This window comes from Lepidochelys kempii, chromosome 19 (assembly GCF_965140265.1).
Source record: "Lepidochelys kempii isolate rLepKem1 chromosome 19, rLepKem1.hap2, whole genome shotgun sequence".
In the NCBI taxonomy this organism is placed as follows: domain Eukaryota; kingdom Metazoa; phylum Chordata; order Testudines; family Cheloniidae; genus Lepidochelys; species Lepidochelys kempii.
In genome coordinates, this window is record NC_133274.1 from 75,779 (window position 1) to 102,864 (window position 27,086).

Sequence of the window (27,086 nt, forward strand, 5' to 3'; positions counted from 1 at the left end):
TGTCAGGTTAGGCCAATCGGCGCGGAGGCATGTTAGGTTGCGTTAACGCGGTAGGAGTTGGGGGTTCCTTCCATCCCGCCCTAGGCGGAGCGAAAGCGAGGGTTTGCGGGGTAGGCAGCGCTGGAGCGGGCGGCCTGTGGGGATGGCGCTGCAGTTTGGGGGGCCGGGCCCGGTCGGGGGGACTGAGGAGCCGGCTTTAATCGGGGGAAGCTTTGGCGCGTCTGATTCGTTCCCCAAGGACTTCGGCTACGGAGAAGAGGAGGAGGCGGAACTGGAGGGGGGCTCCGGCCCTGGTGGAAGCAGTGGTGTCCCGGGTGTGGCTGGGGGCGGCCCGGGTGGTGCGGATTCCAAGCCCCGTATTCTACTCATGGGACTGCGGCGCAGCGGGAAATCGTCTATCCAGAAGGTGAGGCCTGTAGGTGTGGGGGGTTTTGTGGGGAGCGGGAGTGTACGGGGGCTGTTCGTGGGTAGAGGGCCCCAGGGGGTGGCTAAGGGGTGCAGGGGCTAAGATGTAGCCGCTCTATTTGTACCTGCACTTCGACTCTCGTCTTCCTTTATCTCTCTCCTCCTCCTCCCCCCCACCCACCCCCCATAAATGAGGCACCCGAATCTTGAGAAGAACATTTCTCTGAGCTGCAGTTCAGGCCTTGACACCGGTTATATAGGCGCTTCCAGTGTAGTTGCCTTTATTCATTGAAATGGGCCCTGAGCTTGCTTGGTCTTTCTGTTTCCCTATTTTCTCAGTAAATTGTGTGGTAAGCTGTCTAGGGCAGGGGGCCATTCCCTTTTAACTAACTATTTAGCAGGCCGGTAGCCCAGCGGCGGGGAGAGTGGCACTGGCTCCTTGTCTCCCGGGCTGGGGGAGGGTAAATGCCACCTGCACTGTCTTGAACCGTCTATGTGGCTTGTTTCTGATGAGAACTTCTCTCCACTTTGTACGTGTTAGTAGGCAACTTCTTCTTTTTAAAGTAGCAGCATATAGAGAAATTGAACAAAAAGGTTCTTATTTCCTAAAAAATGTATTCTCTGTCTGCAGAGATGTATGCTTCACGTTGAGTTTGGGCTTCAGCCTTTTTTATTTCTGATGCACAGGTGTCTTCTCCCCAAAACCAAGGTGTGCCTCAGGAAATGAAACAGGCAGATGTTTCTGAGATTTTTATCTACATGTTGATTTAAAAATAGGGTAAGCCACACCAGTGTGATGAATCTGCATTGTTGTTGTTAAAATTGCCAGTTCAGACAAGCCTTTAGTTTTTTAAACATTTTTTGGGAGCTACTCAGATTTCATTATCTGTGGGTGCAAAAGTATAATTAGATCTTCTGGATGATTTACTTCTTTGAGACAAAGAGAAAGATGGACAGTTTTGGATGGTGAATGCATTAACAAATGGCAACAGTGTGTTAGACTTGCTGTTAGGCTTCATAGGGTTGCTAGGGCATTCTGCCCATCAAGGTCATTGTGTTGAGCTTCACAGTAGAAATCTAAGTTTAGAAAAATGGAACGGTGTGACAGTGATCCTCAATACTTGTCTGCAGCTCTTCAGAGTCTACACATAGCTCTCCTTGCTAAGCCCTTTTCTGTGACCCCCTATGTAAAGATGTGTCAGAGTATCGCAGTGTAGAGCATTGCCACGGCAGTAGCAATCTGAGCTTGTTAACCGTTCTCAACGTCTGTTAGCCAAAGGGCCAAGCCTTCCCAACAGCATGAAATTCAGTGGTCTGGTGGACCACCCTTCCTTCTGCCTAGTCTCCTGGGTTTATTCCCTTTCTCCTCCATCTCAAGTGCTTGGGTCGTATGACCTCATGCACCAACTCTGCTAGTCTTGACATTGCGTGCCCATGCCAGACTCTCACTTCCCAAAACAAGTCCTCTACTTTCAACTCGCCCATGGTCAGAGATCCCATGGTGGTCAAAGAAAACGCTACAAGACTCACTGAAATTGCATCTCAAGAAAACTGATGTGGACATCAGAAGCTGGGAAGAGCAAGCCACCAACCATTCTCAATGGTGCCACGTTCTCTGTCAGGCAGCCCTCAAAGCTGAAAAAGAGAGCAGGAAGGAAAAAAGAACTTTCTTTCAGCAGGCAGCTGACCCACCAGGAAATGTCTGTACCAACTGTGGGTGGTTCTCTGGTTCCAGGATCGGACTCCTGAGTCATCTCAGGACCCATATGTAAATCTGTGGTACAGATCATCCTTGAATTGAGGGATCGCCGATGATGATGATAACCTCAGTTGGACGTAGACTCAGCTCGGAGCTCCAAAATAATGCTGCCATCACCAGATACGTAAACACTCTCAATTTTATTGTCATGAGTCTTTTGGTACTTACTTGTTTAAAGCCCTGGACTTGGAGGTAACTTCAGTTTTTAACAAAAGTTTCTGGCTCTCACGGTTGTGGAGAAATACTGGAAAATGTGAAACCTAAAGATAATAAATCCAAAAGGCAGATTAAAAATTCCTCCAAATGTATTATTTTAAATCTCAGGATTAAACTAATCTCATGATTTCTGGGGGGCTTGACTCATGACTTTTGAATGCTTGAGTCTGGCAATAATGTTAGTTCATGCTGGGCCTCACCCAGTGCTGCTCTCTGCTGGAGTGGGAGGTCATTTGTCCCCCATACAGTTCTCTGCTTGCGGCTCCTAGCCTGGTCAAAAACAGGAAACATGGAGCTGAACTGCTTGAAGACCAGTGAAGGTCTCTACCTGCCATCCTAGCAGAGGACTCTTGTACTGGGAATCCCCCAATACCACCCCATCCAGCCAAGTGCTGTATATGGAAGGATCTAATAAGCCTTCTGACGGTGTTTTTCAAAGTTGGTGTTGTGACCCAGTACTAGGTTGCAGCATGTAAGGCACTGGGTCACTCTTATCAGCACCGCTGACCGGGACTTTACAAGTCCTATCGGTGGTGCTGCCCAGTGAAGGCAAGCTAGTGCCTAACTGTTCCAACGCTGTGCCCTGGAAGCTGCTGGCATGGGGGCCACAGGGCTCCATGCGCTGACCCTGACCCGAGCATCGGCTCCGTACTCCAATTGGCTGGGAACCGGCCAATGGGACCTAAGGCAGTGCCTGCAGACGAGAGCTGTCCGGAGCAGCTTGTGCACCTCTGCCTAGGAGCCGGACCTGCTGCTGGCCGCTTCCGGGGCACAGCATGGTCCGCAGTGCCAGGACGGGGGAAGCCTGCCTCTGCGCCCTGGCTGAACCACTGAGGAGGAGCTGCTGGAGGTAAGTCTGTGCCCCAATCCTCTGCCTCAGCCATGAGGCGCCCCCGACCTGAAACAGCTTCCTGCACCCCAAACCCCCCGTTCCTGGCTCCAGCCCAGATCCTGCACCCCCTGTTCGGAACCCTGACCCCCTCCTGCACCGCACTCCCTGACCTAGCCCAGAGCCCCCTCCCACACACCAAACCCCTCATCCCCAGCTCCGTTGGGTTGTGGGCATCAACAGTTTTCTTCAAATGGGTCCCCAGAAAAAAGGTTTGAAAACCACCGCAGGGGCTCACGCATATGCAGAGCCCTCTGCTGGTGTGGGGTAGCATTGCCAGCAGGGGCCTTCCACAGATTGTAGACAAACTAATGACTGTTGCTTGGAAAAGATTCCTACTTGTTGTGGGCAAGTGGATTTTTCAAACTCTGTGTTGTGGTACAAGGGGGCCCAAGAAACTAGAAGAAAAAGTTGTGGATGGTTGCTGAGAAGCGCAGTAAGAATCAATAGACAAAAGCCAGCTCTGGACTCCGTGAAATTGTGGACAACCATATGCTTTGGAGCATTGCTTATAGCTATTAGGATTCCCTAATGAATGGAATATCTAGTCCAAATATATATCTAGTGCTGCTCTTCCTGTTGGCTGTGGCTCAATGATAGTTTTCTTGATAGGAGTTGCCATACCTTATCATACCGGGGTCAGCACAGTCTAGTGCCTGTATCTAACAGTGGCTGATATGTAATGCTTTTGAGGAAGATGCAAGTAGGCAGTTATGGAATAACCTATCCACAAGAAAATCTTTTTGTCCTAATCTCCAATACTTGGAAGATGCCCTGAAAGTTTAGATAGCAAAAATTAAAGCATTTTGGAAAGAATCTATTATAACTGGAGATTCTTGTTGTTTGTATAACCATTCAATCTGTTTGTGAACCCTACTAAGTACTTGGACCTTTCAGTATCTTGTTGTGGTGAGTGACACAGGTAAATTGTGAACTGTGTGAAATTATTTGTTTTGATCAATTAATTGAATATCCCCCTTTTTCTTTTTCTTTTTATGAAAACTATCAGGCATTGCTATTCAGCTTGCTTTGCCTGACATTATTTACCTTGTTTACCATTGTTGTGTGTCCTCTTCCTCATCTTAACTCTAAACAGTTCCCATCTCTTCATACCACACCACACAATCCATTGTCTACAGCCAAGCTCTACGATACAACTGCATTAGCTCCAACCCCTTAGACAGAAACAAACACCTACAAGATCTCTATCAAGCATTCTTACAACTACAGTACCCACCTGCTGAAGTGAAGAAACAGATTAACAGAGCCAGAAGAGTACCCAGAAGTCACCTACTACAGTACAGGCCCAACAAAGAAAATAACAGAATGCCACTAGCCATCACCTTCAGCCCCCAACTAAAACCTCTCCAATGCATCATCAAGGATCTACAACCTATCCTGAAGGACAACCCATCACTCTCACAGATCTTGGGAGAAAGGCCAGTCCTTGCTTACAGACAGCCCCGCAACCTGAAGCAAATACTCACCAGCAACTACATAACAGAACCACTAACCCAGGAACCTATCCTTGCAACAAAGCCCATTGCCAACTGTGTCCACATATCTATTCAGGGGACACCATCAGAGGGCCTAATCACATCAGCCGCACTATCAGAGGCTCGTTCACCTGCACATCTAGCAATGTGATGTATGCCATCATGTGCCAACAATGCCCCTCTGCCATGTACATTGGTCAAACTGGACAGTCTCTACGTAAAAGAATAAATGGACACAAATCGGACGTCAAGAAGTATAACATTCAAAAACCAGTTGGAGAACACTTCAGTCTCTTTGGTCACTTGATTACAGACCTAGAAGTGGCAATTCTTCAACAAAATACTTCAAAAACAGACTCCAACGAGAGACTACTGAATTGGAATTAATTTGCAAACTGGATACAATTAACTTAGGCTTGAATAGAGACTGGGAGTGGATGGGTCATTACACAAAGTAAAACTATTTCCCCATGTTTATTCCCCCACCCGCCATTCCTCAGACGTTCTTGTCAACTGCTGGAAATGGCCCACCTTGATTATCACTGCAAAAGGTTTTCCTCCCACCCCTCTCCCCCGCTCTCCTGCAGGTAATATCTCACCTTAAGTGATCACTCTCGTTTCAGTGTGTATAATCTCTATGTATATAAATCTCCCCACTGAATTTTCCACTAAATGCATCCGATGAAGTGAGCTGTAGCTCATGAAAGCTTATGCTCAAATATATTTGTTAGTCTCTAAGGTGCCACAAGTACTCCTTTTCTTTTTGCGAATACTGACTAACATGGCTGCTACTCTGAAACGTCTCTTCATATGAAAGTTTTCCTAAGTTTTAGTTGTCTGAGTCATTCTTGTTGTCCATCTGTTTGCTGCATTTTGACTGGTGATGCACATCTGTCAAATCTTTGTTGAACTGCCCACAATGATACCCAAGTCTCTTTTCCTGAGTTGTTAACTTGAAGCCCGGTAAGGTGTGTAAGTCATTCAGATGATTCCTTTGCATTGATTTGCATTTATTAACAATGAATTTAAACTGCTTTCATGTTGCTAGGTCACTGTTGTCAGGTCCCTCTCAAGCCTGTCAGTTTTCTCCAGACTCAATTAACCAGAGTAATCTTGGGGTTTGTCTCGACTACAAAATTAAGTCGACCTTAGTTAGTTGATATATAGCCACCGCAGTAATCACTGTGTTTTTTCATGTCCATACTACCCTCCTTTGGCCAGTGGTGTGCATCCTTTCAAGCAGTGTTTGCACTGATTTAAGTGGGGTAATGTGGGGGGGCTGAGAGCACAGGGCGGTGAGGCTCCTCCAGCCGTGAACTGACAGCCAACAGGCGATGTAAGTAACGCAGTATCTACACAGACGCTCATTTGCCTTAACTACCTTGACCTAAGCGCTACTCGTGTCATGAAGATGAAATTATTAAGTTGGTGTCATAGGCAACTTATATTGGCAGCAGTAATGTTGTTGTTGTTGTATAGACGCTTTAGAGTTAGGTTGATGTAAGCTGCCTTATGTTGACCTAACTCTGTAGTGTAGACCAGGCCTTGCTTTTTGCAAATTTTGTTGTGTCCGTGAGTTCCTATCTTGGAATAGTAACTTTAAATTTTCTAGTTCTGGTCAGTATCTAATATTGAAAGGGGTCTGTTTTCATATTCTGTTTTGAAATCTCAAGCTGAAATCCCACAAAAATGTCTGTTTTGAGAGAGATTAGCTCAAGATTGCAGAAATCTAATGATAGAATTATGTAACTTTCCACTTGGTTACAATGTACATTTTTTTTTTTTTCAAAATTCTTGCCACACTTTGAATATTTGGATAATTACTGTTATACCAGAATTGGGTAAAATGAGTTAGGGTTTAGGTGGCTTGTCTAGTGTCACATGTCAAATCAGTGGTAGGAATAGAATTCACGTCTTCTGACTGAAAGTTCCCTGTTCTAGTAGATGATGGTACTTCTGTGGCACCAGCTTTTTTTTTTAGATGTCTGCTCCATTCCAGAACCAGATTTCTAGGTCAGCCCTGAACCAACACCCTTACCTTGTCTGTGTGGGGCACCATGCTGATAAAATGCTACCTTTCAAGTCTGAGGTTTGGCCCTGTCTGCTCTTGGTATTTAAGGATCTCCTGGCTGTTTTTGAAAGAGCAGGCTTTAATCTCAATGATATCCAAACTTAGAATCATAGAATATCAGGGTTGGAAGGGACCCCAGAAGGTCATCTAGTCCAACCCCCTGCTCAAAGCAGGACCAATTCCCAGTTAAATCATCCCAGCCAGGGCTTTGTCAAGCCTGACCTTAAAAACCTCTAAGGAAGGAGATTCTACCACCTCCCTAGGTAACGCATTCCAGTGTTTCACCACCCTCTTAGGAAAAACTTTTTCACAATATCCAATCTAAACCTCCCCCACTGCAACTTGAGACCATTACTCCTCGTTCTGTCATCTGCTACCATTGAGAACAGTCTAGAGCCATCCTCTTTGGAACCCCCTTTCAGGTAGTTGAAAGCCGCTATCAAATCCCCCCTCATTCTTCTCTTCTGCAGGCTAAACAATCCCAGCTCCCTCAGCCTCTCCTCATAACTCATGTGTTCCAGTCCCCTAATCATTTTTGTTGCCCTTCGCTGGACTCTCTCCAATTTATCCACATCCTTCTTGAAGTGTGGGGCCCAAAACTGGACGCAGTACTCCAGATGAGGCCTCACCAATGTCGAATAGAGGGGAACGATCACATCCCTCGATCTGCTCGCTATGCCCCTACTTATACATCCCAAAATGCCATTGGCCTTCTTGGCAACAAGGGCACACTGCTGACTCATATCCAGCTTCTCGTCCACTGTCACCCCTAGGTCCTTTTCCGCAGAACTGCTGCCTAGCCATTCGGTCCCTAGTCTGTAGCTGTGCATTGGGTTCTTCCGTCCTAAGTGCAGGACCCTGCACTTATCCTTATTGAACCTCATCAGATTCCTTTTGGCCCAATCTTCCAATTGGTCTAGGTCCTTCTGTATCCTATCCCTCCCCTCCAGCGTATCTACCACTCCTCCCAGTTTAGTATCATCCGCAAATTTGCTGAGAGTGCAATCCACACCATCCTCCAGATCATTTATGAAGATATTGAACAAAACCGGCCCCGGGGCCGACCCCTGGGGCACTCCACTTGACACCGGCTGCCAACTAGACATGGAGCCATTGATCACTACCCGTTGAGCCCGACAATCTAGCCAGCTTTCTACCCACGTTATAGTGCATTCATCCAGCCCATACTTCCTTAACTTGCTGACAAGAATACTATGGGAGACCGTGTCAAAAGCTTTGCTAAAGTCAAGAAACAATACATCGACTGCTTTCCCTTCATCCACAGAACCAGTAATCTCATCATAAAAGGCGATTAGATTAGTCAGGCATGACCTTCCCTTGGTGAATCCATGCTGGCTGTTCCTGATCACTTTCCTCTCATGCAAGTGCTTCAGGATTGATTCTTTGAGGACCTGCTCCATGATTTTTCCAGGGACTGAGGTGAGGCTGACTGGCCTGTAGTTCCCAGGATCTTCCTTCTTCCCTTTTTTAAAGATTGGCACTACATTAGCCTTTTTCCAGTCATCCGGGACTTCCCCGGTTCGCTACGAGTTTTCAAAGATAATGGCCAGTGGCTCTGCAATCACAGCCACCAATTCCTTCAGCACTCTCGGATGCAACTCGTCCGGCCCCATGGACTTGTGCACGTCCAGCTTTTCTAAATAGTCCCTAACCGCCTCTCTCTCTACAGAGGGCTGGCCATCTCTTCCGCATTTTGTGATGCCCAGCGCAGCAGTCTGGGAGCTGACCTTGTTAGTGAAAACAGAGGCAAAAAAAGCATTGAGTACATTAGCTTTTTCCACATCCTCTGTCACTAGGTTGCCTCCCTCATTCAGTAAGGGGCCCACACATTCCTTGGCTTTCTTCTTGTTGCCAACATACCTGAAGAAACCCTTCTTGTTACTCTTGACATCTCTGGCTAGCTGCAGCTCCAGGTGTGATTTGGCCCTCCTGATAACATTCCTACATGCCCGAGCAATATTTTTATACTCTTCCCTGGTCATATGTCCAACCTTCCACTTCTTGTAAGCTTCTTTTTTATGTTTAAGATCCGCTAGGATTTCACCATTAAGCCAAGCTGGTCGCCTGCCATATTTACTATTCTTTCGACTCATCGGGATGGTTTGTCCCTGTAACCTCAACAGGGATTCCTTAAAATACAGCCAGCTCTCCTGGACTCCTTTCCCCTTCAAGTTAGTCCCCCAGGGGATCCTGGCCATCCGTTCCCTGAGGAAGTCGAAGTCTGCTTTCCTGAAGTCCAGGGTCCGTATCCTGCTGCTTACCTTTCTTCCCTGTGTCAGGATCCTGAACTCAACCAACTCATGGTCACTGCCTCCCAGATTCCCATCCACTTTTGCTTCCCCCACTAATTCTACCCGGTTTGCAAGCAGCAGGTCAAGAAAAGCGCCCCCCCTAGTTGGCTCCTCTAGCACTTGCGCCAGGAAATTGTCCCCTACGCTTTCCAAAAACTTCCTGGATTGTCTATGCACCGCTGTATTGCTCTCCCAGCAGATATCAGGAAAATTAAAGTCACCCATGAGAATCAGGGCATGCGATCTAGTAGCTTCCGTGAGCTGCCGGAAGAAAGCCTCATCCACCTCATCCCCCTGGTCCGGTGGTCTATAGCAGACTCCCACCACTACATCACTCTTGTTGCACACACTTCTAAACTTAATCCAGAGACACTCAGGTTTTTCTGCAGTTTCGTACCGGAGCTCTGAGCAGTCATACTGCTCCCTTACATACAGTGCTACTCCCCCACCTTTTCTGCCCTGCCTGTCCTTCCTGAACAGTTTATAACCATCCATGACAGTACTCCAGTCATGTGAGTTATCCCACCAAGTCTGTTATTCCGATCTTAACTTGAGTAATTACTTGTATCCACCTCAATTTCAGCAATTAGCAATTAAATATGCTGTTCTTAACTTGTCCTGAAGCTATTGTGTTGTGGTACTGGTTCTGTTACAGTGGTTGCTGTATTCTGCCCCAGAGATGGCTCATTTTTGGAGATGGGTGAAGCTCATTCAAAGAATCTTGACTCTTGCAAAAGGTGCTATATAAATCACATTCTTTTTCCTTTACTTAACTATTAAGCCACTTAATTGTTCAGTTATAAATGACTTGTGGGGTAGAGCATGCAGTCATGGCGTATAATTTGTGCTACTAGAGCTGCAGACTTTAACTGTAGGCTATCTTCGGGCAGGGACTGTTTCTTTTCAGTTCATACAGCACTAACTATATTTGGGACTCCAATACCAGTTGGGGGGGTCTTTGAGGACTACCATAGCATAAATAATTACTACTAGTGCTGCCGCTATGTTGTTCAGTAACTGCAACTTGAAAATTGCCCCCTTCTCTTTCAGATGTTTGTTCTACACTTATTCTTGAAGGGAATGGGGTCAGCTTTTCTCAAATCTGTCAGTAAGAAGAGCAAATGATTTGTTGTGGTATTATTGTCCTCACTCTTTCAGTTAGACTAACTACAGTTCTTGTGATTTTTGGGGTCTCTAAAACTGGGAAATCTGTTAAAATTTTCTTAACTTTTATCACAGCTTTAGAACAGGTTGTTTCTGACTTTGTAAAGTTCATCCTGGAGTGGTAGTAACACATTTAGTTAAGGAGCCCAAGTTTTAATTATCCCACTGAAATGAAAAGTGTGAACACTTCCGGAACCAAAGACTTGTAATATTACATGGCCACAGCCACAACACTGGTTATGACAGGTTTCAGAGGAACAGCCGTGTTAGTCTGTATTCGCAAAAAGAAAAGGAGTACTTGTGGCACCTTAGAGACTAACCAATTTATTTGAGCATGAGCTTTCGTGAGCTACAGCTCACTTCATCAGATGTTTACCGTGGAAACTGCAGCAGACTTTATATACACACAGAAATCATGAAACAATACCTCCTCCCACCCCACTGTCCTGCTGGTAATAGCTTATCTAAAGTGATCAACAGGTGGGCCATTTCCAGCACAAATCCAGGTTTTCTCACCCTCCACCCCTATAACACTGGTTATAGCTTCCCACTTACAGTTATTGTGGCAGTACACAGATGATCTGGAGGTACTGTATTACGCTAGTACAATGGGAAAAAAAGCAACTTGTCTTTTGCTGACTGGGGGATGGGATAATTCAGTCTTGTAAAATCCACGTAATTGAAAAACTATTTAGTGCAACTTAACTTTAGGTTAATTTCCTTCATCAGATAAAATAAACAATGTTTGCTATGTTTCAGAGTAACAGCCGTGTTAGTCTGTATTCGCAAAAAGAAAAGGAGTACTTGTGGCACCTTAGAGACTAAGCAATTTATTAGAGCATAAGCTTTCGTGAGCTACAGCTCACTTCCTCAGATGCTTATGCTCTAATAAATTGGTTAGTCTCTAAGGTGCCACAAGTACTCCTTTTCTTTTTGCGAATGTTTGCTATGTGTTTTTTTTTTAAAAACTTTTTCCCATTTTTCTTCCATTCTGAGACTTGTATTTTATTGGCAAGTTGCATGCTGATTGTGTGGCTTTATCCTCTGGTCATTATTACTTTATCTGTTCATTCTGAGAGAAAAAAGCAGCATTCTTAACTAGATTTTTGTCAAATCTTCAAAAGCCAATCAGTCTTCACTTTTTCCTTTTAACAGGTGGTGTTTCATAAAATGTCTCCCAATGAGACCCTGTTTTTGGAGAGTACCAACAAGATTTACAAAGATGATATATCCAACAGTTCCTTTGTGAATTTCCAGATATGGGACTTTCCTGGACAAATGGACTTTTTTGACCCAACATTTGATTATGAGATGATTTTCAGAGGCACAGGGGCACTGATATATGTTATTGACGCCCAGGTAGATATTAATAGCTAATAATGCTGGGGAGTTTTCTTGCTATTTGAGACGGAGATGACTGTTTAAAAACCTAATACTGGCTAGAACCAATCTCTTTCTTTCTTTCTTTTTTTTTTTTTTTTAAAAACCTGAATTTACTTTGTTACTGGCCCATTACATTTCATAGCTTGGCTGCTTTAATGGACATAAGAATTATTGTGCAAGATCAAAGCAGAGAGTCTATATAGTCCAGTATCCTCTGTCTTAGTTCTTAGTGTTTGGCTGACACCCTTGAGCTTGAGGGTTTTACTCATGGGTGCCTTCTGCGCCTAAAAATTCTGCGCACAATATTTTAAAGTTCTGCAAATTTTATTTGTCAAATAAATGTGGAGGCTCCAGCATGGCATTGGGGAGCGAGCACAGACCACTGGCTTCACAGAGGTGGGAGATCATAGTGCAGCTGCCCCCGGGACACAGACTCAGCAGAGAGCCTGCACCCAACCCTGACAGCGCAAGGACTGGGCCTGCCCCAGAAAAACCCCAGGGCCCTGCCCCTCCTTGCCAGGTCTGGACAGGCAGGCTCAGCAAGGCAGAATCCAAGTGTGGAGGGGATCCAGCTGTCGGTTGAGAGGGTTCTGTGTGGGGCAGTCTGGGTGCAGGTGGCTCAATGGGGGATCAGAGTGTGTGTGGGGGATCTGGCTGCACAGGGGCTTGTTGGTGGGTCCTGGGTGGGGTCTAGATGCTGGGGAAATTGGGCTCAATGGGGTGGAGATCCAGGTTCAGGTGGCTTGTTGAGGTGGTACAGGTGAGGGGGAATGGGGGTGGTGGGGTCTGGGGGCATGAGGCTTGGCGGGAGGCCTGGGTATGAGGGGGTCTGGATGCACAGGAACTGGGCAGATGGGGGGAGCAGCTCGCTGTACAGTGATCCCTCCCCCTGTAGCTGAGGAGCAATGGTCGCAGGGAGTGGGGGAGTTTGCAGAGATTCCTACAGCTGGGGGAGAAATCTGGGGGTGGGTCTGACATGGCCCTGGATGCTGTGCAGGGGAAGAGGAAGTCCCATCCTCCCCAATCCATCTGGGACTAGCAGCTGAGCCCTGCACAGGGTAGGAGCCACCAGCCAGGTCTTCCCCAGTCCCGCCCCGTGCCCCACAGTGATTTGCCTCTCTGCTGGCTGCCCTGGACACCCGAAACATACTACTGTGGAGGGTTGCATAACCACTCTTGTGGCTTCTCTTTGCTTCCCCACATCAGAAAGTCATTTTTCTATGGGGAAGCAAAGAAATCTGTGGGGGAACATAAATTGTGCACATGCACAGTGGCGCAGAATTCCTCCAGGAGTAGGGTTTGTATCCCTGTTGGGTGGTGTGTTTTTTTTGTTTTGTTTTTTGTTTTTAAGTGAGTGCATTTATGTTATGAATGAGATCTAATCCTCTTTAAAGGTGACAGGACAGGATTTAGAACTTAATATCTGGATTTCTGTTTTGCCAAACTAGATTGTTTCTGCCACACTTCTATTCAAAGGTGGAAACTTTTTTTTCATTTCACTATTTTTGTATGTGTGCAAAGAGTGGAATAGAAGGGGGATAGCGAAGAAAGATCAGTTAATTGGCTGGCAGCTGTGACATTAACCTCTGTCTACACTGATATACAGGATGACTACATGGAAGCTTTAACAAGACTCCACATTACAGTTTCTAAAGCCTACAAAGTCAATCCAGAAATGAACTTTGAGGTTTTTATTCACAAAGTTGATGGTCTGTCAGATGACCATAAAATAGAAACTCAAAGGGATATTCATCAGAGAGCCAATGATGATCTTGCAGATGCTGGGCTTGAAAAACTTCATCTTAGGTGAGTGATAGAAATTTTGATCTGTAACAATCTCACAACTGTATACATGAAACTAGTGACTTTTTTTCTTTAATTTCTCATCAGATTTAATACGAGGGACTTTAATGAGGACTAGTCCACACTTTGATACTAATATTACACAGACTACTTCGGTCTTACAAAATATACTATAGAACATTCACTAGTATAGAACTAAGCATTATTAATTAAATGAGTTGTCAATAAAGAAAATATAATTTATGATACATGATCCTGGCTTTATTTTGCTTGCCAATTCCTTACTAATTTAAATGTATGTTGTATTGCACCTTGCAAGCTTTGCTTTATCAAGTATTAAAGCATCTTTTCGTGTCTCTGTAACTCACTTTTTCTTTCTTTACTCAAGGTCAGCGCTAACTCTGGTATATAGTCATGGTTGATGGGCTGTCGTTTGCTTATTGATATTTAATTGTTTAAATTATTCTGTCTGAGTACATTGAGGTCAATGTCTGTTTTTCTTTATGGCCATCTCTACTCTGGGGAAATCTTTAAAAAATTGCCACTGGTTCTAACACTATCTCAGTGTAGACATGACCTAAGTGGAAGTGGTAGAAAACAGGAAGTTTTTTATAAAATTTAAATCTCTGAAAGGGAATGGCCTGGGCCTTTTTAACACATTTTTAATAGCTCTCTGCCAGAGGTTGTAATACTGCTAGCAAAAGGTAATGTGAAAAACATGCCCAGATCTCTCGCTCGCTTGCTTTGGTGGGAGATCATCCCTTGCTTACTCCAACAACTCTGTAAATGCCTCCTCATTTCTGTAGCAGCAGAATGGTATTGTGCCAGTAGAACTTGGATAAAACAATAGAGTTCAAATGTTAGGATTTTTAACTTTGACAATTTATTGCAGCACTGATTTACATTTTCTTAGATTGGATTTTTTTGTTTTTAAACCTACAGCTTTTATTTGACCAGTATCTATGACCACTCAATATTTGAAGCCTTCAGTAAGGTCGTACAAAAACTCATTCCACAACTGCCAACCTTGGAAAACCTACTAAATATCTTTATATCAGTAAGTGAAATATTATTACTTTTAGTTACTAACCTTATCTTAAAAATAAACTATTTTAAAATATATGCTGTAGTGTATACTGGCAAAATTGTGCTTTTTGCAAATTTAGCATATTCCAGGCTCCTCTTGCACCCTTGCCAGTGAAATAAGCTGTACCAGCAAAAGCACGCTGATGGTCTAACTGCATCTACACTATGGGTTTTTGCTGGCACAGCTATGTTAGTCACAAATCACATCTCATTATACTCCTCATTAACATAACTATGCTGGTGAAAGTTTATAGTATAGACCTGGTTTTAGTCAATTATAGATAATTGCACAGTGTCGGGAAGGGAAAACTGCTCATGGGGAGCATTACTTGCTAGAGGTAGTGTTGCTGTTTTCTGTTGATTACACTGAAATTTATTTTTAATATAACCTCTGGTGAGAGGAAGCAGAATAGTAGAGTGGAAAGACAACAGAAAGGTTTGCATGAGGAGGACTGTGTACAGCAAACATTAAGAGATCCTTGTTATCATAGGGGCAACTTTAAAAAAGCCCTCCTGAGAAAGAAATGAGTGAGGGGTGTGTGTGGGGGGGGGGTGCTCACTTATTCATGCTGTATAGCAGGAGACAAGGAAGTGCTTGGATATCCTCTTGATATGGCTCTGTAAGAACCTAGCCAGATAAAGGGATAAGAATGGAGCTGTAGGTTGGAACAGAGCTGTGTAACACTTTGAGGAATAGAACATGGAGTATAAATTTAATATGGAAGTGGCCAGTGAATAGTCTTCAGAGAGATGTCCGGGATATGTGCCCGAAATGTGGTATACAAACCACCTGGGGAGAGGCTACTATAAATGCTTCTTTTGGCTCATAAATAGAGATTCTGACTGAAATCCATATTGCACTCATTTGAACCTATTTACTGCCAGTGGTAGGCATTTGGTGAACTTTCAGTATGCATATATGCACCCTAGGTCATCCAGTCAGAATATTCTCAAAGAAGTGACCGTTAGGGACATGTGATCGCTTCAGTGTCCTCTGATAATAACTTCTGTAATATCTGATACTCTTCATGCAGTCACAAATATGGTAGCTGATTTTAGTTGCCCTCTCTTTCCCATCAGAATGTCCATTCCCTACATCATTTGGGCTACTTACGGTGTGATTGCTACCTACAGAGAAAGTCAACTGTATAGGAGTAGCCTCCGGTCTATAGAAAGTATTTGCCACTGCCTAAATAACTTCTTCACCTGAAGAAGAGCTCTGTGTAGCTCAAAAGCTTGTCTCTTTCGCCAACAGAAGTTGGTCCAATAGGAGATTACTTCTCTCACCTTATCTCTCTGATACCCTGGGACTGACACACCACAACACCGCTGCATATAATTTGTTCATAGTAATACTTGTCCTTCACCTTTCATTACTGAATTCATTTAGTGGCTAGAGCTAGTTTATTGGCATTTGCACATGTGCAGCTATCTTGTTGAAGAGGAAAAATTCTATAGAAGGTAGAGAAGTAATTGTCAGTTAGGTCCTTGGGAAATTGTAGTGAAATTTAGTCTTTATTAACCATAAAAACTCATGAACTGATGGGGAGTGGGGGTTTTAAAATGTTGCCTTCTAAATTTTTTCAGTAGCTTATATAATGGCCGTTTACGGCAAATAATTCATTCATTCAGAGTGGTAGTCGTGTTAGTCTGTATCAGCAAAAACAATGAGGAGTCCTTGTGGCACCTTAGAGACTAACAGATTTATTTGGGCATAAGCTTTTGTGGGCTAGAACCCATTTCATCAGATGCATCTTATGCCCAAATAAGTTTTAGTCTCTAAGATGCCACAAGGACTCCTCGTTGCTTTTGCTGATACAGGCTACCACTCTGAATGAATGAATGAATTATTTGCTGTAAACGGCCATTATATAAGCTACTGAAAAAATTTAGAAGGCAACATTTTAAAACCCCCACTTGCCATCAGTTCATGAGGTTTTTATGGTTAATAAAGACTAAATTTCAGTACAATTTCCCATCAGCTAAAATGCAAAATTGATAATTTAGTTAGCTAGCTGCATTTTGCTAAAAGGTTTCCAAGCTGATGCAGTGCCCTGTACAGAATCTCTGGAGACTATGGAAACTGTTCAAATCTTAATCCCATTTTGGTCCTTTTGAGTAATTGAAATTTGTTTTTTCCTGCTCTTAAAAATGTGAAACTATGAATTCTACGTAAGACTTAAAATTTAGATGTTCTGATGACTCAGCATGCATCTCCAATTCTTTCTTTTTGAAGAATTCAGGCATTGAAAAAGCCTTTCTCTTTGATGTAGTCAGCAAAATCTACATTGCGACAGACAGTTCCCCTGTGGATATGCAGTCATATGAGCTGTGCTGTGACATGATCGATGTAGTGATTGATGTGTCTTGTATATATGGGTAAGTGACAAATCCTTTTAGAGAGTTGGCTTAAGATAAGCTCTATAAAATGGCTTAGATGAGAGCGGCAAACTTCATGCAAACATGTCAGTCCCCTTAGCTACAGGGTGAGGTGGGCTGTAGAGCTTCTTCTCTGGTCCATTTAGAGAGGAAAGATGGTATTCTGGTTCAGCAACTGGACTGGGTTGTGCAGATAAGAGCTTTTTCTGTCTGTCACAGCTCTCTTTGACCTTACACAAGTCACTTAACTTCTCTAAGCCCCAGCTTCCACTTTAAAATGTGAATATACATTTTTTTGCCTCAGTGTTGAGTGTAAATCCATTTAATTTCTGTAATGCTTGATGATGAGAGCTGTACAAAAGCCTACAAATTCTATACCATCCACTCCTGTTCTTATGCACTTTCCTAATGAGCATTAATTAACAATGCAATGAAACTACACTGATTCAAAAGGTTCTCATTGCCTGGGGGAAGTTACTTTTTTGAGCAGGTCAGGCTCAGTCTTCGTTAACACCTTTCTGATGGAGGCAGACTGAACACTGTTTCCTCTGCAGCCTAGTCTAAGCTTCACATCTAAGTGGTATCTAATGGATGTTGCACTGCCTCAGGGTGGTTGCTAGAGCAATAAGAAAAGTATTTCCTCCAGAGGTGGCACATATACTGCTGCAGTGTGTGCTTTAGCTTCTCTTGACTCACAACCAGAATATGACCTTAATGCAACTACGGATAGGATGTCTTTAGTCTGTATTGACAGCTGCTTGGAAATACCCTCTCACACAACGGTGTCAAACTCATGGAGAAGGCTGAATTCCATTCTTAATTATAGCCCAAGGGGTGAGATATAAATTTAGGATTAAATAACATTGTTAATCCTCGATGGATCTTCCTCCAATATCAATGTGAAGTTTTATGCAGATCAGGTAGAATATAGTATTTCTTTCAGTACCTTATTACATTCAGCATCGTTTATGGGGAAAATGGGCTCACAAATAGGACCACTGCTTCTGCCCCTCTTTTTTTCTTTCTTTCCCTTTCTCTCTCTCTTTTTTTTTCCCCTTTGGATTTCCTTCCATGCCAGAACTCCAGATTCCTACTCCCTACCCATTCCATCCACTGAATTGTGGAGCAGTTAAAATAGTTAATTCTTGCTTTAATGTTTTCAATAGACTTAAAAAGTTAATACACAAGACTAACTGTTGGGCAGGGGTGTTCACTTTCTTAGTCAGTCATTCCAGAACCAGGAAGATAGTGTTGCATGAGTTAACCTCCCCAATTTGATACAAGTGTTTCTTTGCAACTGTGGGGGTCCAGAGACTCCTTGCTTTTAAATTAAAAGTGAGATATTGTAGAACCTGAATTTGTCATGTAAGGCCACATATATAGATACAGCGAGTGGGCCAGGTGGAGGACACCACTACTCTAAGTACTTTCAACAGAGAAGAGCAAATGAAGTATATTCTGGAGTACATACATGCTGTTGCTAAACACTAAGGGGTAAAAGTACACACAACTAAAACTTAACTGCAGCTTTCTTAATCATTTGCCTTTAAATTGACATCCAGGCTTCATTATAATTCTAGTGTATCAACATGTTACACCTTCTCCACTTCAGCTCCTTTAACTGATTAAATTACCATTTTAAGGTAGCTAAATACTTGAATATCTTCTCTTAACCGTCTCTTTCCATAATATAGGCACAAGACTTCCAGAAACAAGGATCTAACATTAATTTTTAAGTCTATATTTAGACTCCTAAATAAGTGGTCTGGTTTTCAGGAGTTCTAAGCATCAAACACCCAGCAATTTCTAGTGAAGTTGATGTGCTTAGCACTACGTGGCCTGATATTCAGAAGATTCTTTAAAGTGTGCTTTGCTATGCCAAATAAGTAGGTTGTGATGACAAAGCCACAAGTAGTTTTAAGTTGGCCTATACTCTAGATTTTATAAGATCTAACTGTATAAGGTGTGTTACAAATATGCAATTTTATGGCTGAAAATACTTTTTTCCAGGGATAAACTGGAGGATGTTAAACTAAACTTTATCATGGAATTGTAGTTGCAGCTCTGTAGTGATGGATGCTAATGAGTAGTTCCATGAGTGTAACCTTTAAATACCTAAACCCTACAGTCTTTTTATTTATTTATTTATTTTTTTTTAATACAAGAAAACACATTTGAGTGTCATTCTGCAATGAATCCATTCCTACAAATTAACAAACCTTAATCCTCCCCAAATACAGGGTTAAAACCCTGGTATTTCAGTTCAAAGCACAGGCCTCTACTACTTGAGCTGAAGGAAGCTCTTTTGACTGTAGAAGGACCCTATGCCCTATAAGCTGGGGGTGGGGAATCATAACAGACAAAGGGGAGTCCTGTGCTGTCTCCCATACCACACTTCCAGTAGGCTTGTCCAAACTCCTTTCTTCACCCCTTCATGAGATATGCATTTATTCTATGGCTTAAATGTAAGAAATAGTCATGAGGCAGGGCTGTACTTGTGAACAGTTCTCCATATATGCTTGCCTATATTTCCTCTCAAGCAGTTTCTTCCTAGGACTTTTCTCTGAGACTTCTTGGCTCCGAGACAAGAAAGCTAGAGGCAGGGACACTTAGCCTTTTCTCTTGTTGGTTCTGAGACCCATCTGGTTTTAACTATCAGGGTGAGTCAGTGAAATAATTCTGCATGTCCACCCATGGTCTTAAAGCTTAACCTCCCCTCTCTATATTTCTCTTCTATAGTCACCACACACTTATATATGTTTAATTACAACACAACTTCTTCAAATGTAGCCTGTGTATAAGATTTAACTAATGGTATGTTTAAAGGATAGTAACAAGCAGCCTTTGATCAAGAAGAATCAGTGAAACAAAATCCAATATTTTAATGTTTGAACTTGCATTTTGACCAGTTTTCTTTGACTAAGTGAAACTAGGAATTTTGATATCAAACTAGTTCTAACCAAAGTTACATGTAGCTGATGGATCTAAATGGCAACCTTAAATATGGAGACATGATCATCCTATCTCCCTACTGCAAAGGTAAAATGAAATGCTTAGCTTCAAACCTGCTCTCTTAACTGGAAGTTGATTGGAGGTATGATTGATGTTGCTGATTTGACATTTAAGGAAAATTTGTGCCCATATCTGGTTTAAGATAAGAATATTAGGGTTTGCTAAATGTATTTGCTGCTGAGTTTCTCCTCTTTTTCTCATGTCTCATTCTGATATACAGCCATGTGGGGTAGGGCATTCACAAAGTGTTCTCTTTCTGAAAAGCGATCTAAATTGTCAGTGTATATTGAATGGTTCATTGTTTGTATCATTATTGTAGTTTAAAGGAAGATGGCAGTGGAAGTGCTTACGATAAAGAGTCGATGGCGATTATCAAACTCAATAATACAACTGTCCTATATTTAAAGGAAGTGACAAAGTTTCTAGCACTTGTCTGCATACTTAGAGAAGAAAGCTTTGAGCGCAAAGGTAAGCACTTTGACTAAAAAAACTTTTTCCAGAAAAAAAAAAAGCAGTTGATCACTTAAAAGATCTTATGTTGATTTATGAAGCAACTGAAGAAGTCTAATTAAAAACTATTTGTATCTTGACCATCATTAGCTTCCTTAAGATGACTTAAACCTTGGATGTCTTTATTTCTTCCATTCTTTGAGTAAACTTTTTTTTTCTTCTTCCAAAAGAGAGAAGTGTGAAGACGTCTCATTCTCTCTGCAGTATGTGGAAATAAATTAAACAGTTTTAATTCTGATCTATCCTCCCATTAATATAAGGGCTGGATAATCTAACTTTGGCTGAGTAATTTGCCTCTGTAACATCTACATCAGTTGAAGCAACATATAGTAGCTCCGATTGCTGTTTTTCCTCTGTTTATGTTCACTCATAATAATGTAAGGGTATTTATGCTAGAAAATAGTTATGAAGTTTAGTGGTTTTTTGTTCTTACTCCAGTTTGGGCCTTTTGATCTGAACTTAGATTTAAACAGTGTTCATAACATCATTTACTGAATTGGAGTTCAAAAGCAGTGTTAGGGATGGAATGGTAGTGTACAGTAGAACCTCAGTTATGAACACCTCAGGAATGGAGGTTGTTTGTAATTCTGAAATGTTCGTAACTCTAAACAAAACATTATGGTTGTTCTTTCAGCCATTTACAACTGAACATTGACTTAATACAGCTTTGAAACTTTACTATGCAGAAGAAAAACGCTGCTTTTTAACCTCTTAATTTAAATGAAAGAAGCACAGAAACAGTTTCCTTACCTTGTCAAATCTTTTTTAAAATTTTCCTTTATTTTTTTGGTCTCTGCTGATTCCTGACTGCGTAGTTCTGGGCCCAAATGAAGTGTGTGGTTGAGCGGTCTGTTTGTAACTGAGGTTCTGCTTTACTATTGTTCCTGGCCATATTTAATTTTATATGATTCCTTTTTCTTCACTGTTCATCTTCATTTATCCCACCTCTATGGCTGTCTATAAACTCTGACATATAAGATCTTTTTATTAGCTGTCTCTAAAAATCACTGCTAACATTTTTTTTCAAATAGTAATGCTGAAGTAGTGACCTTGCGACAGTGTTTTGAAGGGCGAGTGTGGTCACGTGCGAGCGCTGAGAGAGAGGTCTCCCAGCGCTCCTGGTAATCCACCTCCATGAGGGGATTAGCTCTGAGTGCTGGGAGCATGGCTCCCAGCTCTAGGAGCCTATTTACAACAGTGCTTTAAAGCGCTCTGACTTGCTGCGCTCGGGGGTGATTTTTTCACACCCCTGAGCCAGCAAGTTAGAGCGCTATAAAATATAAGTGTAGCCAAGCCCCCAGTCATGATCTGCTGTTTTTGGCATATTTTATTATACATTCCTAACAAATGCCTTTACATCCTAAAAAGTGAAACAGCGTAAATAAAGATTGGCACTGTTTTTCATTAAATATTCTGCACAATAACTTACCTCTGACTCCTTTGGTTTTTATAGAGTCTTTCACTGCTCAGAAATCTCTTAATAAATTAAGCAGAATTACTTTATGCTAATTTAAGTTTCATTGGGTATTTGAGAGAGACACTGAACCGAGGAACCTTTTTTCCTTCCCTCCACAGGTTTGATAGACTACAACTTCCATTGTTTTCGCAAAGCTATTCATGAAGTCTTTGAAGTAGGTGTTGTCTCCCATAGAACCTGCAATCAAGCAACCACCCCAAACATGAAAGCAGTGACTCACAATGGCACACCTAGAAATGCAGTCTAGGTGAAGATTTAAAAACTGGTTGGACCAACTTTTACCAGCTCTTCACTCCAAAGTTTAATTTTATAGAACAGGATAAGAATACTGTCTTAGTCTGGTGTGTGTTCCACAAGAAAAGAGCAACACTAACTCTGGAAGAGCAGCCTGTTAACTGATGTTGGACAACTGAAACTACTGTAAAACATTTGAAGTTCAGTGGAGTTAGAATTGTCAACTGAAAACCAGCTTTAGCCTGATCGTGGTGGCTTTTCCTGTTCAAAGTCCTATTTTAAGAGTCTGGATATAATATAAATGGGAGAAATGTCCCTTTTGGTGGAACTTACAAATGATTGTGTAATGTGGAATACTGCAGTGACTTGCTCATCTTCATTTTTAGTTGTTCTGTAAAATATCCAGTTTTGTTTAAGTTGAACCTTTTGCCTTTCAAAGAAGTTGGTGGTGTGGACACTATGTAGAAACGTCCTTAAATTCATGCTTTTTGCTTTGTAAAGGTCTGTGGTCTATAACTTCAGTAAAACCCAAACATTCCATAAAATTCCTTTGATTATACTTGCATTGCTCTTCAGAATGTCCCAGAAAATTCCTTATCTTGATAAACAGAGGGAAGGCCAAGGTTTGCCTGCTCTCATATGTTCTGGTCCAGTTAAGACTGAGCTCTAGCTTTGTTCTAGACCAGTTACCTTCCTAGGTTTCAGATATCTTCTTTACAAATACGGTGAAAAATGCTAAAGGCAAGAACCACCACCTTTCACTGTGCTTTTATCAGAAGAGGCTTAAACTAAAACATTCTCAACCTTGAATTGATTACTCGGTCCCAGTGATGAGAGGGATTTAAATAAATAACTGTAAATTTACAAACATCTAGCATAATATCTAACACTTAGGGTAACATTTTTATAATTGTCAAAGCTACTTTCCTGGGGGTAAAAACCCAAATCCTTCACCTTTTGATGTCAGAAGTCTTTGGATTTTCTACAGTTCATCCCATTTCTAAATCAGAGGCTGGGGTGATGAGCACAATCTATGTAGGAATGGAAAATTGATTTCCAATGGCATTGACCTAAATGACCACGAGAGTGCCAGTTTGACCATTTCCTGTATTGATACCCCTCCAGAATAGATAGCTTATGATATTGTTTTTTGCCTCAGACCTACTTAAATACTGAGTGTCTCCTTGATCTTTTCAATAGTTTCCATAGTATGAAAACCAGCATATGTGAATCGTTAATCTAATTTATTGATAGTTATACACTATGAAAGTTTGAAGTTATCTGTCATGTAATGAGTGGTAAGCCCTTTCCCTGTTCCCTTCAATTCTTTCCCCTTAGTACCAATGCTTGTATGTTCAAAAGTCACTGGACCAGTTGAGTACACAAGTGCCCACTGTAAAATGTGTATATATGAAGTTCTATATACTTAATTGTGACTTGAGTGATTTCTGCAAATTAAGCGTTTACCTGACTCCTCATATTCAGGGGAGAGAACCCCTTTTCCCTGAACTGTTTAAAATGTGTATGAGTAAATGCATTCACCCCAGCAAGTGTTCATCTGGCATACGTATTGTACCTTGTCTCATGACTTCAGGGATGTTGCACCTAGCATCCATTTTTATAAAGGGGTCTGTTTCAAAGCTCATTCAAATCAGGGATGGAGGGATTCAATGGGTTAGATCAGGTTCCTTAGTAAGTTTCTAAACATGCACCCGATACGATTTTGGCTGTATGTTGACAATAGAATTGTAGTTACCTGGGTGGGGGTGCAGTTGATGCTGAAGAATAACATGTAAGTGGTTTGACAGGATCAGTAGAGCACTACAGCATAATCCTTCATCTGTATTACAGTGGGTGTGTGTGTGTGTACGTGTGTGTACTGTCAGAATTAGCAGCCCACCTAACCAGTAATGGAGCATGGTAGCAGACATCATTCCAGTGCATTTGCTGGTCTCTCAACAGTGCAAGCAGAGAGATGTTTTTCACCTCTCTCTCTCCTTTGATCTCTCTACCTTGCTGCACAAATAAAGTGAGAGATGACGACAAATTTATCACTAGCACCTTCCTTTGTCAGAGGATAAACGATGCATCCACAAAAAAGTTAACTGTCAAAATTAACTGGACGTAATTAGGTCCAATAAAGAAGAAAGAGTGCTTTCTTCTTTTTCCCAGTAAACAGTGTGAAATACTTTTATTTCTAAAATGCAGCTTCCAGAGATAAGGACTGCTTTTACAGAATTACGTGAGAGGGTGTCCTTAATTTTTTGTATCTTAATCAGGGATGGAATATAAAGTAGAGTGAGTTGTTGTGTGTGCTAACCTTCTGAGTTAATATTAACTAATGAGAAAGGGAAAAACTTGACAAGATATTTCTAAAATGTGTTTGTCAGCACAGAGGTGTTGCTTAAATCAGTTTGTTTACTTTCACTCAAAAGAGTTGATAAGTCTAAAACAGCTCAAATTGCACATAGAATTCTGTTGCTCTCTAGTCTTGTCCCCCTTTCCTTAGGCTGTAAGAATTGTAATTGAGCGCTTGACCATACTCAGGTATTTAATCATCAAAGATGGTGAAATGTAGTTTGGCACAATAAATGTATCAAAGAAAATAAAATCACCCCTTATCTTCTAAAATATACAAAAAGCTTAGGGCTGTGCTAATATCGTGCTCCAGAAGTTCTCTTGCTGCTGTCAGATAATTCAGGAGTATATTTTCGTTAAACTCAGCCTCAATCTACAACTCCAGCAACTCTACAGGCTTAATAGGATTGCTTCTGAGCAAGTGGCTGCCCTGGTTCTGTCTGGAACTGCAGTTTCTTTAGCTATAATTCCAGTAGTCTGCGTTTCTGCCTTCATTGACAGTGTCTTCCCCAATGTGAAGGAAGAAAATGTTTCCATTTCCCCTGTTCTGGGAATCAACATCTCTTCCCGTCGCTGGCTTGTTGCAGTGAGAAATCTTGCAGAACAAAGGGTGGGGAAGCAACAGCACTTAGGAGGAACAACGTGACAGAAAGCAAGGGCATTGGGATGCTGCTCTAATTTAAAAAAGGGAGACAGAATACATTAAAAAATGGGACTGAAGTACCTGCACAGGCACAAAGGGGGAGAGAGAGGAAGAAAACTGAAGCTAGGATTGTGTTTCATGTTTTGTTTTGTCTTTTTAAATTGTGTTTCTGTGGCAGATGCCATGTAGAGAAACTGCAGGATAACAGAGGATTTGCAGATCCTTGCAGGGGGAAGAAGTCCTAAAATTCAATGGGGTGGAGGGAGAGAGAAAATGGAGCAGTCAGACTGCATGGGGACAGATGCCTTGGGTTTGTAGAATGATGCAGCTGTTGTGATTAATTGCTTTATATTTAATGGTAGGTACCTTTTTCCTGAATTTCAAGTCCTGCTTTTAGAGGCTTTCAGGCCATATGGTTTCTAATGACTAACTAGGAGGAGCTAGTGTATAATTCATTTCCAGGTGGATTAAATTGAGTCACAGGGTGGCAGAGGAAATAGGAAAATGGAGAAGATAGGACAGCTGGAGGAACATGAGGGAGGAAAAGGCAGGTAGACTGGAGGAGGAGAAGCTGGTGTAAGCCAACTTTAAAAACCTATGAGAATGTAATGCTTGGTTGGAGAGAGAGGTGGAGGAGCTGTCAAAAATAAATAAATACAAAATAAAAATTCAGGCCACTGTTGAGAATTAATAACTTCCTTTAGTGCCTAAAGTCCCTAATGTGATAAGTGCCCTATAGAAATAGTAAGAGACAGTGCCTGCCCCAAAGAGTGTACAAGGTTAATACATAAAAGAGAAAGGAAAAAAATAATTTTCTCCATTTTATAAATGGGGAACTGAGGCTTACAGAGGTGAAGTGACATGCTTAAGGTCAACAGGCAGTCTCTGACAGAGATGGGAATTGAATCTACATCTCCCGAGTCCCACTCCAGTGCCTTATCCACAAGATTACACTCCAGCTCTAATTTACGAGACCTCTGTTACAGTGTTCACATTCTCTGTGTTTATTTTCTTTCTAACAGTGTTAGGCCAGATAACATCTCTAAATTGACTAGAGCCAATTTGTTTAATGTGGTGGGTGCTGTCAGCCTTTTGAGGTCATTCTAGGCTCTCCTTGCTGATCAACCTAGTCTCCCACTTTGCATACCTGAACTATTAGTGCAAGAGGCTGGTCATGAGAGTACCACATCCTTCCCTTCCTCCATGGTTTCTATCCACTTTACTAAAGTGCAATACAAACTTCAACAATCTCTGTAACATATTACAAACAGGCAGTGGACTTCTCCAATCAAAGTGTAAATTAAGCCAAGCTGTTTGACGTCTTGGTTTTGCAGGCTTTTAGGCCTCCCTCTCAAGGTTTCCCTTGCTCTAACAACCCTGTTCGTTGACATTCTGTTTTCCAAAAAGAAAAGGAGTACTTGTGTTTTCCATCTCCCATAACTCTTTCTGCAAGATAATAAAGAGCCTGCTGTGCTTAGGGACTGTCATTCTAACCCACAGGAAGTCTGACACCCTGAATCATTAGTGAGGAAGGAGGCCAAGGGAGCTGCTTCATTCCCCAACCCACCATAGAAAGTAACACCCTGAGCTATGTTTTGCAAGCAAAGCAGCCCTGAGGGGTTTGTACACTAGGAGAATTGTGAGCCTCTGCAGTGGTGTAACCAGTGAGAGAAGCTGCAACACAGACAAGACCAGAGTGTTTTCATTCACTGAGTGTTTTAGCATGCTGGATAACCCTGAGCTGTGTAAAGGTGCACCCGTTTTGTGCTCTTCTTGGAGATGCCAAGCATCAGACACTGGTATAATCCCCACGCTTTTGGCATCAGGACATCCTGCCTGTAGTACCTCCTCCCGACCGCCAGAGGCGAAGAGAGTCTGCTCTGCCATTG

The 27,086-nt window shown here is 42.3% G+C and overlaps 1 protein-coding gene across 2 annotated transcripts; it reads left to right on the plus strand.

The window, feature by feature from the left end:
• Positions 1-23,742, plus strand: RRAGC (Ras related GTP binding C). 2 transcript variants are annotated; one of them, XM_073318022.1, is made up of 7 exons: positions 2-406; positions 11,468-11,671; positions 13,302-13,501; positions 14,441-14,555; positions 16,821-16,963; positions 20,295-20,443; positions 22,061-23,742. In XM_073318022.1, the coding sequence occupies exons 1-7, from the start codon at positions 143-145 to the stop codon at positions 22,207-22,209; spliced, it is 1,224 nt and encodes a 407-aa protein (XP_073174123.1). In that variant the 5' UTR covers positions 2-142; the 3' UTR covers positions 22,210-23,742. The 2 variants fall into 2 exon arrangements, with proteins under 2 accessions (XP_073174124.1, XP_073174123.1); XM_073318023.1 differs by lacking the exon at positions 11,468-11,671 and having other exon boundaries at positions 1-406.
• The last annotated feature ends 3,344 nt before the right edge of the window (positions 23,743-27,086 follow it).